At 49.2% G+C, this 19,860-nt stretch overlaps 1 protein-coding gene across 1 annotated transcript in view; it reads right to left on the bottom strand.

The window, feature by feature from the left end:
- PCDH15 (protocadherin related 15) overlaps positions 1–19,860 on the bottom strand; it is a 432,606-nt gene that overhangs the window by 35,313 nt on the left and 377,433 nt on the right. Inside the window, exons 28-29 of the mRNA XM_071563312.1 lie at positions 13,651–13,866; positions 9,870–9,958 (exon numbers count right to left, since the gene is read on the bottom strand). Coding sequence (XP_071419413.1) covers positions 9,870–9,958; positions 13,651–13,866 — 305 coding nt within the window. The remainder of the gene's footprint in view (positions 1–9,869; positions 9,959–13,650; positions 13,867–19,860) is intronic.

Genomic DNA, 19,860 nt, shown 5'->3' with positions numbered 1-19,860 from the left:
TAAAATAAGATAATAAAAAATAATAAAATAAAACAAAATAAAATAAAATAAAATAAAATAAAATAAAACTAAAAAAATAAATAAAATAAAATAAAATAAAATAATAAAATAAAATAAAAAGAAATGAGATAAAATAAAATAAAAATATAAAATAAAATAAAAATAATAAAATAAAATAAAATAAAAAATAATAAAATAAACTAAGATAATAAATAAATAATAAAATAAAACAAAAGAAATAAAATAAATAAAATAAAAAAATAAAATAAAACAAAATAAAATAAATAAAATAAAAAATAAAACAAAATAAATAAAATAAAATAATAAAATAAAACAAAATAAAATAAATAAACTAAACAAAAACAAAATAAAATAAAACAAAAATAAAATAAAATAAAACAAAAATTAAAATAAAATAAAATAATAAAATAAAATAAGCTGCAGCAGGAGTTTTACAAGCAGAAGACAAAGAGGCCAGAAGAATCCAGGAGCAGTTCAGCATAACAACACCAACACCACCCAGACTGGCTAATGGTGTGATGAGCTTTCCAGACTGGGCCCAAGAAGGGTTTCCTGAAAGCCCACAAATAGTTTGATAAACAAAGGCACAAACCCAAATAACATCAACACTGGATACAGGGGCAAAAAGTTAGGGAGACATAAACCAGAGAATCTGGAACTCTAAATGCTCCACCTAAACCCCTGTGAGTTCTAAGGAAATACACAATTTTCTGGGCTAATTCCTGGGCTCAGAATCTCAAACCCAGAAGCAGTGGCTGAGCTGGGAGGCCAAAGCCAGGCCAGGGGAGGGCACAGACTGCCTGACTCAGGCATTGGGGGCAGGTTGGTGGGCACCAGGGTGCAGAGGGAGACAGACCTCTCAAAAAAGGACTTTAAGGAGCCACTTGTTTTACACAAAACCCTCTGCATTGCTGAGGTCACATTTTGCTGTTGTCTTTTTCCTGACACAAGATTCCCACAGTAATTATGCCAAGACACCATCACCAGCTCCTAATTTATCAATCTCTCCTCTCTGTGTGGAAGTTTAACCTGCCTTGAAAACAGCAGCTCTTCAGGAAGACTGTGAAAAACCCAAGTCTGTCAGAGCCAGGTCTCAGCCCAGCAGTGAAAATATGTTGTTAGTGCAGAGAAAACAGAGATGCAGATTGGCTGCCACGCTGCTGGGTGACTGGTGTCCTCTAAACAAGCACTGCTGTTGTTTGCAGATATGGTAAACTCCTCTTATCTCTGCTTCTGGAACACTCTTCACTGGCAGCCAAGGTGATAACCTGTCACAGAAACCTCAGGGACAATAATTCTCCCAGGTAAAACTTGACAGGACAAATCTGGGATATGCAGATTATTATAAAAAAAAGCCCAGCAAACATTATGGGAATGTAAATGTCTAAAGGAAATCACCACAAGCTTTGAATGGGGTTTTTAAAAAGAATTTAGACAGACCAAAAGGTAAAGGGTTCACCTCCCTGATCAGCACCGAGTCATCTTCTCTTGCTTCAGGAAAGGGATGCTTCCTACAGAATCCCGGAATGCCTGAGGCTGGCAAAGCCCTCCCAGCCCCAGGAGCCCACCCTGTGACCGACGCCCACCTTGGCAAAGCCCTCCCAGTCCATGGAGCCCACCCTGTGCCCGATGTCCACCTTGGCAAAGCCCTCCCAGCCCACAGAGCCCACTCTGTGCCCGATGCCCACCTTGGCAAAGCCCTCGCAGCGCATGGAGCCCACCCTGTGCCCGATGCCCACCTTGGCAAAGCCCTCCCAGCCCCAGGAGCCCACCCTGTGCCCGATGCCCACCTTGGCAAAGCCCTGCCAGCCCCTGGAGCCCACCCTGTGCCTGATGCCCACCTTGGCAAAGCCCTCCCAGCCCCAGGAGCCCACCCTGTGCCCGATGCCCACCTTGGCAAAGCCCTCCCAGCCCATGGAGCCCACCCTGTGCCCAATGCCCACCTTGGCAAAGCCCTCCCAGCCCACAGAGCCCACCCTGTGCCCGATGCCCACTTTGGCAAAGCCCTCCCAGCCCACAGAGCCCACCCTGTGCCCGATGCCCACCTTGGCAAAGCCCTCCCAGTCCATGGAGCCCACCCTGTGCCCAATGCCCACCTTGACAAAGCCCTTCCAGCCCCAGGAGCCCACCCTGTGCCTGATGCCCACCTTGGCAAAGCCCTCCCAGCCCACGGAGCCCACCCTGTGCCCGATGCCCACCTTGGCAAAGCCCTCCCAGCCTCAGAGCCCACCCTGTGCCCGATGCCCACCTTGGCAAAGCCCTCCCAGCCCATGGAGCCCACCCTGTGCCCGATGCCCACCTTGTCCCCCAGCCCAGAGCACTCAGTGCCATGGCCAGTCCTGCCTTGGGCACCTCCAGGGCTGGGCACTCCAAACCTCCCTGGGCAGCCCCTGCCAAGGCCTGACCACCCTTTCCAGGCAGAAATTCCTGCTGCTGTGCCCCCTGCCCCTGCCCTGGCCCAGCCTGAGGCCGTGCCCTCTGTTCCTGTTTTGTTTCCTTGCACAGAGCTGTTATTACACCCCAGACAGGAACAGTCTGGAAGGTTGGAAGGTTATAACATAGGGGCACTTGTAGGAGAATTGGTAGCAACATTCCCTTTCCTCAGAAATTCCTGGCATCCTGCTGGAATTCATTGCCTCTCAGAGCATCTTTGACTAAAACATGATTAAAATTGAAGAACAACCAACAAACTTTGGACAAGGCATGGAGGGGCAGGACAAGGGGAATGGCTTCCCACTGCCAGAGAGAAGGGACAGATGGGGTATTGGGAAGGAATTTTTCCCTGGGAGGGTGGGCAGGCCTGGCACAGGTGCCCAGAGAAGCTGTGGCTGCCCCATCCCTGGGAGTGTTCAAGGCCAGACTCGACAGGGCTTGGAACACCCTGGGCTGGTGGGAGGTGTCCCTGCCCATGGCAGGGGATGGAATGGATGAACTTTAAGGTTCTTTCCAACCCAAACCATTCTGGGATTCTGTGGTACCACTTTCTGCCCAGGAGAAACAGCCACATTGCAACCATTGGCTTTAACTGACACTGCAAGAAACAGCCCCAAGTCCAGCAGAATGACAGTGATATTCCATCTAAAACACAGAAATTGCATGTTTAGGTTAAAAAAGATAATAAAAATGCACCAAAGACTGAAAAGCAGCAATTAAAGAATCCACTTAAAAGTAGGGCAGTTCCCCATAGAGTTGTTTGAAAAGTCATTCAGCTGAACTTGTGATGCTGAAAACCACTGGAGTGTTTGAAACTGCACTGAAAGTGGCCACTTGTTTGTAGAACCAACTTTTGAGGGGCCTGCTTTAAAGTAACAACAGCATGGGCAGCTCTGCTGCACTGGTCAGAAGTTAAATTAAAATTAGCCTGTCACTTATTAACGCAAGGGGGTAATGATCATCCTCCCAGCAGCGGTGCAGGGAGAGGTGGAAGCAGCAGCTGAGCAGGGCATGAGCCTTTCCTGCTGCTCCAACTGCAGTTCAGCTCTGCAGAAGAAAAGTCACGAGGAAAACACCTCCCTGTGCATCTCCATCAGCATCACTCCCCAGTCCCTGTCAGGGAAAGGAAGAGCAGATGGGTTTGCAGTGTCACTGAGGACATCATGTGGCCCAAAGCACCCTGAAAACTCTGAGAGGATGTTTTTCACCTTCAGATGCTGAAGAAATGGAAGGGCAACATAATCCAGGTATTTTAGTTTGCTGAGCTGTCCCTTGGCTGGTGGCATTCTGCTTCATAAAGAGTCCCACACAGGTTGGGGTTGGAAGGGACCTCAAAGCCCACCCAGTGCCACCCCCTGCCATGGGCAGGGACACCTCCCACCAGCCCAGGGTGCTCCAAGCCCTGTCCAGCCTGGCCTTGGACACTTCCAGGGATGGGGCAGCCACAGCTTCTCAGCCCAACCTGTGCCAGGCCTGCCCACCCTCCCAGGGAAGGATTCCTTCCCAATATCCCATCTAAGTTCTTCAGTAATTTGACAGGCTGTTATGTTTCTGGAACACATCAAATATTTCAAACAACTGCAAAACATTCTTTCTTTCAGGGCTCCAATATCTGCTGCCACAGACTCCAGTTAGTGGTGGTGAAGACTCAACACCCTGCATCCCTTTTGGCTGCAACTCTACCCCTCAAACATAATTTACTTAAATAATAAATGACAAATTCCTGTTCTAAGCACTTGGCAGTGGAGCTTTGGCAACAATGCAGAGATGAGAGCCCGGCCACATCAATGCAGGCTTATCAAGTGCTTTCATTAACTCCTCCCCTGTGTTCCACTTCAGCCCAATCCTGCCTGGGTGGGTTTTGCAAGGTTAATAATTGACAAGGAACCAGCTGGATTCTCCACTGTGCTTTGTCAAATAGACCAGGACTGGTTCCAGCCCCTCCTGTGCAGTTGGGGCCAGCTTTGGGGTGGAAGCCTTTGAGCCTCAATGCCTTATTCCAACCCAGACAGAGTACAGGGAAGGCTCTGCTCTTTCTGTGGTTTCAAACCCAAGAATGGACCTTCTTTCTAAAACAGCCTTTCCCAGGGAAGGCTCTGCTCTTTCTGTGGTTTCAAACCCAAGAATGGACCTTCTTTCTAAAACAGCCTTTCCCAGGGAAGGCTCTGCTCTTTCTGTGGTTTCAAACCCAAGAATGGACCTTCTTTCTAAAACAGCCTTTCCCAGGGAAGGCTCTGCTCTTTCTGTGGTTTCAAACCCAAGAATGGACCTTCTTTCTAAAACAGCCTTTCCCAGGGAAGGCTCTGCTCTTTCTGTGGTTTCAAACCCAAGAATGGACCTTCTTTCTAAAACAGCCTTTCCCAAGGATTATTTCTAGTCTTCTCTTCCACACAAGGCCTGTGTCTAGCAGGAAGGAGCAGCACTGAGCCAATTTCCTCTGTACAAAATGTAGAATATTTAGAAACACCCCAGAGCCAATGTCTTCGTGCCCACTTATCCTAATCCCATCAAAGCACAGAGCCATGAATCGTTAAGGCTGGAAAAGACCACTAAAATTCAGGTCCAGCCACTGACCCAGCACCATGAGAAGCACACTGGATTGCACACTGCAAAGGAAATTTGCTTTCTTACATGCTGCTAAAATGTCCTTCCCTCTCTTTGTGCCCATCCTGTACAACTCTGCCCTCCAAACCAACCCCCCCACCACACACACACACTACCAGTGTGATTTCTGCATCACTCGTGCCACTCACTGAAGTCACATCACGTTCACCCCAAGAGTAATTTAATTTAGGGTGAACCAGTACAGTGCAAAGAAGAGGCAAAAGAAAAGGAGAGGGGAAGGGGGAAAGAAGGGCCAGGAGCAAATGTTCCCATCTGAGGGTGCTGAGGCCAAGAACAAGGTACCTCTGGGAGCACCTGGGACTCAGGAGCATCTCCTCGGCAGGAAAGGGAGTGCTGGCTGGGGACAGTGTGCTCTGCCACCAGCCCAGCAGAGAGAAGGTCCAGCCATCTGTAATTAGGATTAATTCAGTAATTCCATGGCAAAAATCATAAAAGCCTATGGGAAGGCTAAGGAGGCTGAGTGATTCATGCACTGCAACTGCAGCCAGGAGCTGAGACAGGCTAATTTCCTACCACTTCATGGACTGTGGAGAAGAGAAAACCACAACTGCAGGGAAATCACTGAAGATCAGAAGCACTTCCCTGAAGAAGGGCCGTGCATTCCAGCTCCTGGACATAAAATTTATTGTGCCAGACACTCTGATTAGACATAAAATTATATACGATGCACAATGTACATGTGATGTATATTATGCTCTATAATTTATGGAGATATTTATTGCTGTCGTATATAATATAACATCTCTTTTAAGGGCACCACAGTTTCTGTGCATTAGAGCAGAGCTGCTGTGAGGGATGGTGGCAGGCAGCTTTATATATGCAAACCATTAAGTCAGCAGGTTCAATGTTCATGTTCCAAAACACTCCCTCAGTGATATCTCCAAGGATCAGCACTTGATTCTGCATTTGGATTTTCAGGGAAAAACCTGCCTGGTCACTGTGTTAGAGGGTCCAGCATGGAGTTTCTTTAATTATGGAATTGCCCCATGCTTTTACAAGCGTGGAACTGTATGAGAAAAGCTTGAGGATGGGAGGAAACCATCCCAGGAGGCTTCACAGGGAGGACTTGTGTGTATCCTGGGGTCTTAGAGCTGCCTGAGGAAGGGCATTGGCAGCAGGGCAGGAGGTTAAGTGGCTACAGAGGAAGCTGAGCATTCAGGGAAACCTCATCCACGAAGCCCTGGTGGGCAACCAGCTGTCCCTGCCCAGCAGTGAGCCCTGGGGGCAAGGAGGGCAATGGGGTTCTGGGGAGCAGCAAGAGGGGCACTGGCAGCAGGGGGTGCCGGGGGGCAGCAGGAGGGCACTGGCAGCAGGGGATGCTGGGGGGCAGCAGGAGGGCACTGGCAGGAGGGGATGCTGGGGGGCAGCAGGAGGGCACTGGCAGGAGGGGATGCTGGGGGGCAGCAGGAGGGCACTGGCAGCAGGAGATGCTGGGGGGCAGCAGGAGGGCACTGGCAGCAGGGGATGCTGGGGGGCAGCAGGAGGGCACTGGCAGCAGGGGATGCTGGGGGGCAGCAGGAGGGCACTGGCAGCAGGGGATGCTGGGGGGCAGCAGGAGGGCACTGGCAGCAGGGGATGCTGGGGGGCAGCAGGAGGGCACTGGCAGCAGGGGATGCTGGGGGGCAGCAGGAGGGCACTGGCAGCAGGGGATGCTGCCCCTGTGCCCAGCCCTGGCAGGCACAGCTGCAGGGCTGTGCCCAGCTCGGGCTCCTCAGCACAGCAGGGCCAGGGAGCTCCTGCAGCGGGGCCAGCGCAGGCTGCGCAGATGCTGAAGGACCTGGAGCAGCTCTGGCAGCAGCAAAGGCTGAGGGAGCTGGGGCTGGGCAGCCTCCAGAGCAGAGCCTGGCAGGGACCTCCCCGGGGCTGGCAGTGCCTGCAGGGAGGGGGCAGAGCACGGCCCGGGCTCTGCTCGGGGGGCCCAGCCATGGCACCAGAGCAACGGGCAGCAACTGATGCCCAGCAAGTGCCACCTGGGCAGGAGGAAGAACTTCTTGGCTGGGCAGTGCCCCAGCCCTGAGCAGAGCCCAGAGAGGGGGGGAGTCTCCTCCCTGGGGATATCCCAGAGCTGTGTGGGCACAAAGCTGTGCCAGGTGCTCTGGGATGGCCCTGCTGGGGCAGGAGGTGGCACCACATGCCCCAGTGTGGGCCCTCCCAGCCTCACCCACTCTGGGGTTCTGAATTTCATCAAAAGACTCATTTTAAGCCACTCCATTATTCCATTTCAGAGGAAATGATGTGACATCTATAGGAGAGCAGCACAGAGTTTAGCCCCCAAAACACCTCCAGGAGCAAGCCCAGGTCTCTCTGGGCAATGTGGAGTATCTGACTTCAGGCAGAGCTTTCAGCTGCTGTCACGTGAAAACCAAAGGACTAAATGCTCTGAGAACAGTGTTGGTAATTTAATTCCAGTTGAATTTCAGGAGTGGGACTCCATGATGCTTGTGGGTCCCTTCCAACTGAGGATTTTCTAGGATTCTATGAGATGCTGCACTCCCAAAGCCCCCCACATTTAAAGAACTCACCAAGTACACTGAATTTTCCCCTGAGCCTCAGCCTGATTTCTCTGCCACTCACTGTAGCAGTCAGAAATGGATTTACCTGCACAGTCATCATGGAAGTGGGTAAGGAAATGGCAAATCTGACACTGCTGTTCAGTGCAGAGGATGGGAAAAGCTCGTTGAGGAAATCACAGAAGCTGGGAGGAAAATCAAGGTGCTTATTGAAGGACTGTGAAGGATCACGGTGCTTTGGGAGGTGTCAGGGGAAAATATGCCCATTGCATCCCTCAAAAAGCTTCAACTCCCAAGCCAAATAGACAGGGGGGCTTTAAGTCTCCTCCTCTCTGATGTGCCACCTTTACATGGACCTTTAACCCCCCCACACCTCCTGGCTGTGCTGAGTAAGCCTTATATTTCCTGATACCTCATTTCACTTAATCCCTCCTAACCCTTGGCAAAAATTACAGGGAGCTGGGGGAAACCTGCTATAATTTGGGGTTTAAACCCCTATTTATCACTGCAAATCCAGAAATGACCCCACCTACTCCTTCCCTCCCTAACATTCCTCATCACCAAGTGCTGCAATCATTGGCTAAATGTCTTTTTTTTCAGGGATTAATATTCACAGTCACTGCAGTGCCAAAATGAGAGGAGAAAGAGCTGAGTAACATCTGGGGTGACTCCTTTAGTTCACAGAGCACACAACGGTTTGAGTCTGGAAAGGATCTTAAAGCCCCTCCAGTTCCAACTCTCGTGCCACAGACAGGGACTGGCCAGGTCAATGAAAGAGTCTTTTTATCTGTCAGTGAAGGACACAATCAAATTTTATAAATATGTGCATTATTTGAGTTATCAAAAGCACTTCAGTCGGAGATGGTGCCTGAACAATTTGGTTTCTCTTTGCCCATGGCTGTATTTTCAGTGCAGTGCTCAAAAAAAAATCACAAATCTTTCTTCCTTGTTTTTATGGCCCGCATGAATCATTAAAGGCTTCAGAAAAACAAAGTAATTTTTCAAAGTTTAGGAAGAAAACCCAAGAAATTTGAAGGGAGCAGTGAATTAAATACATTCCTCTGTGAAATGGGCCAGTACCCATCTGCAAAATTCTGCCTGGGACTTTTGTTCTCTGAAAATATTTTCAGGAAAGAAGGCGCCAATTGTCAAACCAGCTCCTATAATCTTTTCTGGTAAAAATTGTTCTTGGAAGTGAAATTCTTCAGCTGCAGTTACTTTCTCACGGTGTTTGTGAAGGCAAAGACCTCCCAGGCTATTTTGAGAAATCTAAACATGGCCATGAATTCCTTTTTTAACCTTTTACTCATTCAAAAACTTCATTCACTGTGAAATGCACAGTCATGGAATCGTTCAGGTTGGAAATGACCTCCAAGATCACCAAGTCCAACTGCCAACCCAGAACCATGTTCACCACTGAACCATGTCCTCAAGTGCCACATCCAGACGTTTTTTGAACAGTGCCAGGGATGGAACTGCCCTGGGCAGCCCCTTCCAATGTTTAACCACCATTTCCATGAAAAAATTGTTCCTCCTATGGAATCTGAACCTTCCCTGGCACAACTTGAGGCCCTTCCCTCTCATCCTGTCTCTTGTTACCTGAGCAAACAGATTGGCCCCCACCTCACCAGGACCTCCTTTCAGGAAGTTATTCTCAGTTCCAAAGACTAAGAACTCAGCCTGTTGCCTGAACAACTTCATGAGTGGTCCTGGTGTTGGGATCCATCAGAGCCAACACACACTTGGCTGAAAACAGAGAGAGAAAAGGGGACCATGTCCTAAATGTCCAGGAGCAAATCCAGCAGGACACTCTCCCAGCCCAGGCAAGCCATGGGCCATTCAGAGACAAGAAGCTGCTTTCCCAATGAGGGATTGTATCATCAGTCCCATGGTATTGCAAATTCCATGGAGAAATGAAGGTCCATCAACAGCCAGGATGGACCAGAGCTGTGGAAATGTGAGGAGTCCCTTTCCTCACTGATCACAGTGACACAAGAGTGCAAGAACTGTTTATAAATGATTTCCTACAGTATTTTATACCCCACATTGTCTAATTCATGGGTTTGAGACCCCAAATGCACAAAATTGTCTCACAAAAGGAAGCCAAGGAGTTCCACCCTGGCTCTGGGAAGCTGATCTGAGGTGGGCTCTGAGTGCTGTTCCTGGTCCAGAAGGATTTTCCTGGTTTCCAGTCTGACCAAACATTTCAGCACCCCCTGATGGATCCAATCCCAAACCCAGGGAACTGGCTGAGATCTGTAGAGGCAAGAAACGTATTACCCTATGAGTTGGTCTTTGTTTTGCTCCACAAGGGTGGGAGGGACGTTGGAGACGATGACTTGCATGTCCAACTGATTGACCACAGAGACCTGGAAACAAAAGAGGGAAGTTCAGTTGGCACTGCCATGCACAGCATCCTCCCCCCAAAAACTTTCCTGCCTCCACAGCCCTGCCCTCAGGTACCCATTTCTCAGTTTAATTCCTATCAGGGGAGGTGGGAACTCTCCCTTGTCTTGGCAGCCAAACCCCAGAAACATCAGGTGAAGGTTTAACTAGAACTGTAATTAGAGTTTTTAAGGTGGGGACTGCAAATTCTGGTTTTTATGGCTTAGACTTTGCTACCAGAAGCACAATCTCCCACAGGCCTGATCCAAACTTAGTGAGGAGCATTTTGAGAACAGGAAAATCCTGCCTTGGAGACATGCAAAGGTAAATGGAAATACAAGATTAAATCAACTAAATCACCTTAGAAAATCATGAAGGAAATGGTTTGTTTATTTGAAGCTATCAGGGAAAGGTTTTATTTTAATCTGCAATTCTTTTTGCTTCTCCCTGTGTACATCACAAAACTACCTAACTGTACATTTTACAGCTTAAATAAAAGGAAAAAATGCCTCTAATCCACTCAATATCTGTGTGCTTTGTTGAAATAAAATTGAATTCCAGTTTTGCACCAAAGCACAGACTAAGCTCAGAACAAATCTCTGGAATTTGCATTTTTTCCTACAAACTCAGTGTCACTCCTGAGTTTCCCTCCCTCAGGTTGGAGGGTCAGGGGGCACAAGGGACACACACACAGGGTTGGCAAACTCTGCTCCACAGCTCCTGATCCTCCTCAGCCCTGGAGAGGATTCTGGAGGCCAGTTTGGAAAAGTGGGCCAATGTGAAACCTGATAAATGTAAAACTCAAGAGTCAGTGGATTCTAAAGGCAACAAACTTTGCAAAGAGGAGCCTGAGCCCTGCAATCACTGCAGCAGGAAAGCCACAAGATCCTCCCACATCAAACACTCATTCAGCAGCTCTGAAGCTTAATGCAACTTTAAATATTTAAATGTTCTTGAAATGCCATCAGATGCCCTGATCAGGCTTCTGTGCAAGAAGAACAGAATTCTAATGAGCTCCAAAGAAACTTTAGTTTAAAATCATGCAACGGAACTCTGAGAGAATGATCACATTAATAGAATTAATTGCATTAATTCAGGCCCTCACTGTGCACCGTGTGCTGAGTGCTCCATAAAGGCACCACTGAAAACAAAGGCACCAGCTCTTTTCACATCCCAGGAATCACAATTACCACCCCTTGTTCATACACAAAAACATGGATAAGCACATTCATGACAAGCTATAGGAAACCAAGGGTGCTGGGCAAAAATCAAGCAAAATTTGAGGTTTCTGTACTAACATTAACTTGCTTATTATCCACATTTGTACAGGCAGGGAGAGCATCAAACTGTTGATAAGCACGAGCCCATAAGGGACATTCCTTTGATCCCAAGGTTCATTCATTAGGCATTTCCCAAGGTTTGAATCAAGCCAGGCAGAGCCCACAGAGAGTCTGGACCATTATATGGCACCAAGAGATTCCTGGGAACAGCTGAGAGCTGAAGGAGGAAGGGCCTTGCAACCCCCCAAAGCCCAACCAACACTTGATTAAAGATGATCTCCCTGATGTCCTATAAAGATGGTATCACATAATAGTGAATATTCACTATCTACACTAACTCAGTACCTTCAAGGGCTTCCTTTCAGCAAACTCATTTTAAAGAGTACTTATTTCTTCCTTTTGTCTCCCAGGTGGAACTAAACAGACCCTCAGGTGTCTGAGCCAGTCCCCTCCACCAGAACAGCCTGGTGTCCATCACATGGGCTGTCCCCACAACGTTAAGACCTTTCACCAGTGGATTTGGCAGCCCATGATGCTCACAGAGCAGTGTCAGGCTCTGAGGAATTGTCTTGGTCCCTCTGCTGGGGGAAACCTTGCTCTGCTCAGGTTCTTCCCAGTACTGTCCCTCTGGTGGGGTCCCACCTCTTCTTCCCAGATCTCCTCCAGTGAAGTCCTGTCTTCTTCCCCCACAACTTATTCATTTGCACATGGGAAACTAAATCCATTTCCCTTTTCTACATGCACTCCTTGAGTTGGGATTGAATGAAATACCTCCTGCCAGCCTGAGCACCTGACCCACAGTGCCAGCAGGACACATCCTGCTCACACCAGGAGAAGGGATCTTCATCTATGGATCACACTGGGGGCAGAAATCCCACAATGGTTTGGGTTGGGAGGGACCTTAAAGTTCATCTCATTCCACCCCCTGCCATGAGCAGGGACACCTCCCACCAGTCCAGGCTGCTCCAAGCCCTGTCCAACCTGGCCTTGGACACTCCCAGGGATGGGGCAGCCACAGCTTCTCTGCCCAACCTGTGCCAGGGCCTGCCCACCCTCACAGCCAACAATTCCTTCCCAATATCCCATCTGTCCCTGCCCTCTGGCAGTTTAACACCATTCCCTGTGTCCTGTCCCTCCAGGCCCTGATCATCTTGGTGTCTCCTCTGTGCTCCAACAGGTTGATGTGCCAACTTTGAGTGGGACAGCGTTGCTCTCTCACTGTATCTCCAGCTCCTCTGAGCTGCCATGCCTTGCTCAAAGCCAGTGGGTGCCCTGCCCATCACTCACCCAGACAACCTCAAGCTACCTCTATAAATTAATTATATAATTCACTTTCTAACACCTCCTGGCTGTATTTCAATATCCCATGACTGCCCAAACTGCCTGAGGGTGCCCTGTCACTTGAGGAGGTCCAGCAGGAGGGCACCACATATTGTTTGTTTGGTGAACTCCTGCATGACCCAACACCCAATAGCATTATGGCTCTCATCTGTGTCACCTGACAGTGGATAATGCACTTCAGCCCCTCCACATTATGCTAATATTGAGCCAATCCATCACCTGACAGAGGTGATGGGTTCTGAGGCTGGGCCAAGTCTGTGTCCTCCACACAGCAAAACCCCACGAGCTCAAGGGCTAAAGCTGCTGCCAGTTCTGAAGTGCTGCTTTCCCAGGAACATTCTCAGCCCAGAATTATTCCTTGAGACTCCCTACTAGATGTGAGCAAGTAAGACATGGCCAACTAAGATGTGGCCAACCAGGACATGGCCAGCTGGGACACAGAATGATGGAATCCCAGAATGGTTTGGGTTGGAAGGGACCTTAATGGTCATCCAGTCCCACCTCCTGCCATGGGCAGGGACACCTCCCACCAGCCCAGGTCACTCCAAGCCCTGTCCAACCTGGCCTTGGACACTCCCAGGGATGGGGCAGCCACAGCTTCTCTGCCCAACCTGTGCCAGGGCCTGCCCACCCTCACAGCCAGGAATTCCTTCTCAATATCTGGCAGTGGGAAGCCATTCCCCTTGTCCTGTCCTTCCATCCCTTGGAAATGGTCTCTCTCCATCTTTCCTGTTGGCCCCTCCAGGCCCTGCAAGGCCACAGTTGGGTCCCCCCAAAGCTTCTCTTCTCCAGGCTGAACAATCCCAGCTCTCCCAGCCTTCCCTCCCAGCAGAGCTGCTCCAGCCTCTGCCCATCCTGGGGTCTCCTCTGGGCTTTTTCCAACATGCCCTAAAATCTTCTGGTTTCAAAAGGCAAAAGCTTTATTTCAGTGACTTAACAAATTAAGCACAAGCAGTTTATGCCTTTTCTATAGGTCTGCCTGGAATGAAACTTTATGCAGGGTTTAAATCTCCTCAGGAAATATTCCATGACCACAATGCCTGGCTCATACTTACAAGCACTTCTGCTTTGCTGCTCAGTCCTTTTCCATAATCATCAGTGGCAATGACCTGAAACTTGAAGTAGGATCTCCTCATGTTTTTGAAGAGCATGGCAGTTTTGATGAGCCCTGTGTAAGCTTCGATGACAAACCCCTCCTTGCCATCCTTGATGGGGGGAATGATGAGCCTGTAGTGCATGGCACTGTAATTCCCAGTGTCTCTGTCATCAGCCTGATGGGGAGAAGAAAACAAGCAGAGGCAAACAAGGTAAATGTGCAGGCAAGGAATCATTAACCTTGGCCTTTAAACAAAGTTACATGTTGGGCCAGCAGATTCCTTCCACTCTGCCATTTAAAGCATTGGATCCCAGAGTGCAGATAGTGCTGGTGCTTTAAATGGTTCATTTAACTTCGCTGCTCACAGTTTTGCTTTTCCAGCAATTTCCTTCTCCTCTGTTGGCACTAAAGTTCTTCAAAAGAAAGGAAAAAAATTAAAGGAAATAAAAAGGAAAAATATGTAAATTGACTTTTCAATTCTGCAGCAATGCATCAGAATTCAATTCTGACAAACCTCCACTGTCAAATTCCTGTTGAAAATTCAACATATACAAAAAAAAATCCCATCCCAGCAGCTCATTCACAAACTTACACAACGAGAATGTTTTCCTTCTTCTTAGGGAGATTCTGCACAGAGAGTTTTGGAGCAATTTAAATTTTTAAATGAAAAATAAAAAAAAAATTTAATTTAATGAAAAATAAAAAGAAAAAAATTGCTGCTCTGGGGCCATCCTGTGCTGACCCAGTGCAGGGCATGGAGCTGCCCTGGCACTGTCCTGTTGCTGTTTAGGATGCAGACCTGGCATCGAGCAGGCAGTGCCAGGGGCTGTGTTTCCACCCCCCTGTGCCTGCCAAACCTGGGCAGCCCCATCCTGGCCCCTCCAGACCTACTCCTTGTGCTGCTGGGCAGCAGCCAGTCCCTGGATTCCGAGGGGAGTGTTTCTGAGGACCCTTCCAATGTGGTCCATCTGGGAAGGGCTCAGTGAGAGGGAAGTTAATTACTGCCTGTATATTGTGCACTCATTAAGCTTGGGCACCCCCTTGGCATGTGGGACACCTCAGCATCCATTAGCTGGCTTTCATCAGAGTCTTGGCACAACTTCTGAAGGCTGTGGCTTAAACCAATGCTGGAGAAAAACCAGCCCTAACTACAGTCCATACTTGACCCTGACTTCAAAACAAAACACACTAATCACAATCTAGTCAGGGGCTGGGGCAACGTGAGGAGTTCACACAATCCCAGAATATCCTGAGCTGGGAAGGACACACAAGGACCATCCAGTCCAACCCCAGGCCATGCAGAGACAACCCAACAATCCCACCCTGTCCCTCAGACCATTGTCCAAACCCTTCTGGAGCTCTGGCAGACTTGGGGCTGTGCCCACTGCCCTGGGGAGCCTGGTCAGTGCCCACCACCCTCTGGGGGAAGAGCCTTTCCCTGAGATCCAACCTGTCCCTGCCCTGGCACAGCTCCAGCCCTTCCCTGGGTGCTGTCCCTGCCCTGGCACAGCTCCAGCCCTTCCCTGGGTGCTGTCCCTGCCCTGGCACAGCTCCAGCCCTTCCCTGGGTGCTGTCCCTGCCCTGGCACAGCTCCAGCCATTCCCTGGGTGCTGTCCCTGCCCTGGCACAGCTCCAGCCCTTCCCTGGGTGCTGTCCCTGCCCTGGCACAGCTCCAGCCCTTCCCTGGGTGCTGTCCCTGTCCTGGCACAGCTCCTGCCCATCCCTGGGTGCTGTCCCTGCCCTGGCACAGCTCCAGCCATTCCCTGGGTGCTGTCCCTGCTCACACAGAGCAGAGATGGAGCTGCCCCTGCAGAGCTGTTTATCATGATAAGCCACTGCTGCTAAAAAAGCATTATCTGTGCAAGGTCATTAAGCCTTCAATAGGTGGCCATTAATCACCCCTAATTGTTTCCTTACCAGCAGTGAGCAACACCTTTAAAGTGGAAATTTTTACTAACTCCTTTTTTGTCTTCATTTTTGGGTCATTTCCAGGGACCACCAGCGAGGAGATGCACCAGACCCAGGTACCCCAAGCCATATGTGCCCCAGATGGCACAGGCAGAGCTGGGCAGCACTTCAGTGGTGCCATCCAGCCTGGCTGAGCTGGAGACAGCCAACACTCCTCCAAGAGCCACCCAAAAATGAGCCCCTGCAATGCCACTGGAGACAGGACTGCTTGGAATGGTCCTCACATCCTCTGGCCATACTTTTGTTTTCCTCTAAATTCATAAAGCTTTATCCAGCTACCAAAAACATAAATATAAAATGCGTTAAATTGCTTTTGTTCTCTGGCTCCAGAGCTTGCTTTGATTATTGCCTCTTGGGTGCTCTCAAACCCCCTAATTAGTGTTTTTGGAAAGATGGAGGAGGTTTAAAGTTTTCTGAAATTTTCCATGTTCTGTCAGTCAAAAAAAGTGTAGATATCAGTGAGCTTTTCCAGAGCTTTCCAGCTGGAACAGGGAAAGACAACCCCAAACATCCCAGAGCCAGCAGACAGGAGTTTGAGAGGTGCACACCAGCACTAGGCAAGTTTTGGGTTTTCCTTCAATAAGTAAATTGCTGAAAAGAGAAAGGAATGTGGAATTGTTAAGGCTGGAAAGGACAAGATCATCCACTCTGACCTTTGGCTGATCACCACCTTGCCAACTAAACCAGAGCCCCCAATGCCACATTTTCTGAACACTTCCAGGGATGGTGTCCAGTTCTCTGGGCTGCCCCTTCCAAGGTTTAACTCCTCTGATGGGAATTTTCCCAAATATCCAACCTGAACACAAGGAAGGGGTTTCACCTAAAAATCAGGTTGAAGTTTGGATGGTGAGAAACAAAGACAAAAATTCAAGCAGTGCCTCAGCTGTGCCAGGCCATGGGGGCTGTGCCCAGCCTGGGGCAGCCCCAGCCTCTGCTCCCAGGGATCCCCAAGAAGCTGGAGCAGCAGGAGATACTTGAAGATGCAAAAGGTAACACTTTGTGTTTGTGCAGAGGAGACAAATGTGTTAAATCATCCCTTCCTTGCCTCATACCTATGAAATCCTTGTGTGTGTCCAAGAGCAGGCAAGTACCTGGAAAGGAGCTGGTTCCAAGGGTCTGGAGGGACAGGGAAAGGTGGGAATGGCTTCCCACTGGCACTGTAGAGAATCAGATGGAATACTGGGAAGGAATCCTTCCCTGGGAGGGTGGGCAGGCCCTGGCACAGGTTGGGCTGTGGCTGCCCCATTCCTGGGAGTGTCCAAGGGCAGGTTGGACAGGGTTTGGAGCACCCTGGGCTGGTGGGAGGTGTCCCTGCCCATGGCAGGGGGTGGAATGGATGAACTTTAAGGTCTCTTCCAAGCCAAACCGTTCTGTGGTAAGTACACCTTGTCCAACACTGCCCAGGCTAAAGCCATAAACAATCCAGAGAAGACCTGTCTGGGCACACTCACTGGCTTATCCCACCCCACTCTGCATGTTGGTAACAGAGCTGGGGGTGGGGGAAGGCAAAGGGAATTCCTGTATCCCACCCACCACGTGCTGCAGCCCATGAGGCTCAGAGCAGGTAGAGGAGCAACATCTGCTGCAGCTCCTTTGGCCTCATCACTGTAGCGAGAAAAGCTTCCCAGTGAGTGCCCCACTAAGTGCCAAAGGCTCTCTGGAGGAGCCCTGTGGGATGAGCATCACAGCCCTCCTATAAAAAGCCAATTTCTGGGTTAAAACAAATTGATTAGGTTGGTTCAGCTGGGTCACAAGCCCATCATATTTGCAATATTGGCAAATTGTCTCCCAATAGAAAGGTATGGCTTTAAATGGGAGCTTGTTTCAGTAACAGCAGAAATAAATTTCACCTCCAGTATTGCACTTGTGGAGATGTGTGTGACTAAGGACAAAGGACATCTCGGTCCAAATGAAGTGTTGTGTTCAGTTCTGGGCCCCTCAGTTGAGGAAAGAGATTGAGGGGCTGGAGCGGGGCCAGAGAAGAGCAACGAGGCTGGAGAAGGGACTGGATGTGGCACTGAGTGTCCTCTGAAACACCTCCAGGGGCAGAGAATCCACCTTGTCTTGATCCAACCCTACTGTGATCACCAGCCCAGGGCACGGAGTGCCCTGGGCTGGTGATCACAGTGGGGTTGGATCAAGGGTTGGAGTTGATAATCTCAGAGGTCTCTTCCAACCCAACTGAGAAGAGAAGAGAAGAGAAGAGAAGAGAAGAGAAGAGAAGAGAAGAGAAGAGAAGAGAAGAGAAGAGAAGAGAAGAGAAGAGAAGAGAAGAGAAGAGAAGAGAAGAGAAGAGAAGAGAAGAGAAGAGAAGAGAAGAGAAGAGAAGAGAAGAGAAGAGAAGAGAAGAGAAGAGAAGAGAAGAGAAGAGAAGAGAAGAGAAGAGCAACAAGGCTGGAGAAGGGACTGGAGCACAAGTGCTGTGGGGAGAGGCTGAGGGAGCTGGGGGTGTTTAGCCTGGAGAAGAGGAGGCTCAGAGGTGACCTCAGCACTGTCTGGAACTGCCTGAAGGGAAGTTCTGGCCAGGTGGGGGTTGGTCTCTTCTCCCAGGCAACCAACAGGAGGACAAGAGGACATGGGCTTGAGCTCTGCCAGGGCAGATTTGAGTTGAATATCAGAAAGAAATTCTTTGCAGAGAGAGTGCTCAGGCATTGGAATGGGCTGCCCAGAGAGGGGGTGGATTCCCCATCCCTGAAGGTGTTTAAGCTGAGACTGGATGTGGCACTGAGTGCCATGGGCTGGTGATCACAGTGGGGTTGGACCAAGGGTTGGACTTGATGATCTCAGAGGTCTCTTCCAACCCAACTGATTGTGTGATTCTGTGAAGGCACCCACACTGCAGGCACAGACCTTGACTGGAGCCAACCTTTCTGAACAAACATCAGCACTGCTCAGGCCTTGCTTAGGAGTAAGGAGATCTTAGTCCTGCAGCCGAGTTTAATGCAGCAAACTCCAGAGAAGGAGGCATTGTGACATTTGAAGCTTGCATTTTGGAAGCTCTAAACCCTGAGGTTCAGGTCCCCAAAGCTTCTGACAGGCTGGGAGTTAATTTTGCAGGTCTGAGGACTCAGAGCCACTGCAGAGCAAGGAACAGCCTCAGCATCACCACAGTCCAGGCCATTGCCATCCCAGAGAGCACCCACACAGAGCTGAGCAAAGCAGGTGTAAACCACAGAAAAATTACTAATTCCAGTTACAAATATCTTAACTTTGTTGTTCCCACCCCTCCCCTTCACCACTCTAATGGTCAGGCCTAAGGACACTTGGCACAAGGCTCAGCTTGGCAGGACCACGAGGGAGAGCCTGTGAGCTGCTGCCAGGAATGTGCCACACTCTAACACAGAGGAAGGATGTTTGCTGTGCTTGTAATTTGTCCTGAAGGTAAATATTTTTTGACACTTCATTAGGAGGAGATCTACACCATCTCAAGAGTTGCATTGTGACTGTCAGAGGAGAGAAAGAGCTACGCTTAATCTTAATATTACAGCAGCAAATCTGCCTTTTGTCATGAGCCAGAAATACAGATGGCTCTGAACTTCTGCTGTGATTGAGTGCTGATAAATATGGATGATCTTAGCATTTGCCAGGCCAAATTCCACCCTCTGGGGCTCAGAGGAGGAAGTTTGGGTGGCATCGCCACGTGCTGCCTCCAGCTCTGACCCCTCAGTAAGGGAAAGGCTTCAGACTGAAACAGGGCAAAGTGAATTCAGAAATACAGAAGAAATTCCTCCCTGTGAGGGTGGGCAGGCCCTGGCACAGGTTGGGCAGACAAGCTGTGGCTGCCCCATCCCTGGGAGTGTCCAAGGCCAGGTTGGACAGGCCTTGGAGCAGCCTGGACTGGTGGGAGGTGTCTCTGCCCATGGCAGGGGGTGGGATGGGATGGGCTTTAAGGTCCATTCCCATCCAAACCATTTTATGATTCTATGATTTATTGAAAAGTTATTAATAGTTATTTTTGATAATTTTATTGCCATTTTTCTCTTTTGATACAATAAACCCAACAAGCCAATCACTGTTGGTTTGGAGATACAGAAGACTCACTAGAGCTGAGTCAAGCTGAAAATAAGAGATAGAAATATATGAGCCAAAACCTAAAATCAACAGAGAGCCCTTTAGTGATGTCTTTTAGTTTGCCTGAGTGTGGAAGTTTTTCCTGGTGCAAGAAATAGAATCACAAAATCATAAACATTGGAAAAGATCT

The sequence above is a fragment of the Pithys albifrons genome, chromosome 9 (genome assembly GCF_047495875.1).
Source record: "Pithys albifrons albifrons isolate INPA30051 chromosome 9, PitAlb_v1, whole genome shotgun sequence".
NCBI classification, from domain to species: Eukaryota; Metazoa; Chordata; class Aves; order Passeriformes; family Thamnophilidae; genus Pithys; species Pithys albifrons.
This window is presented reverse-complemented; position numbering and strand designations above follow the sequence as displayed.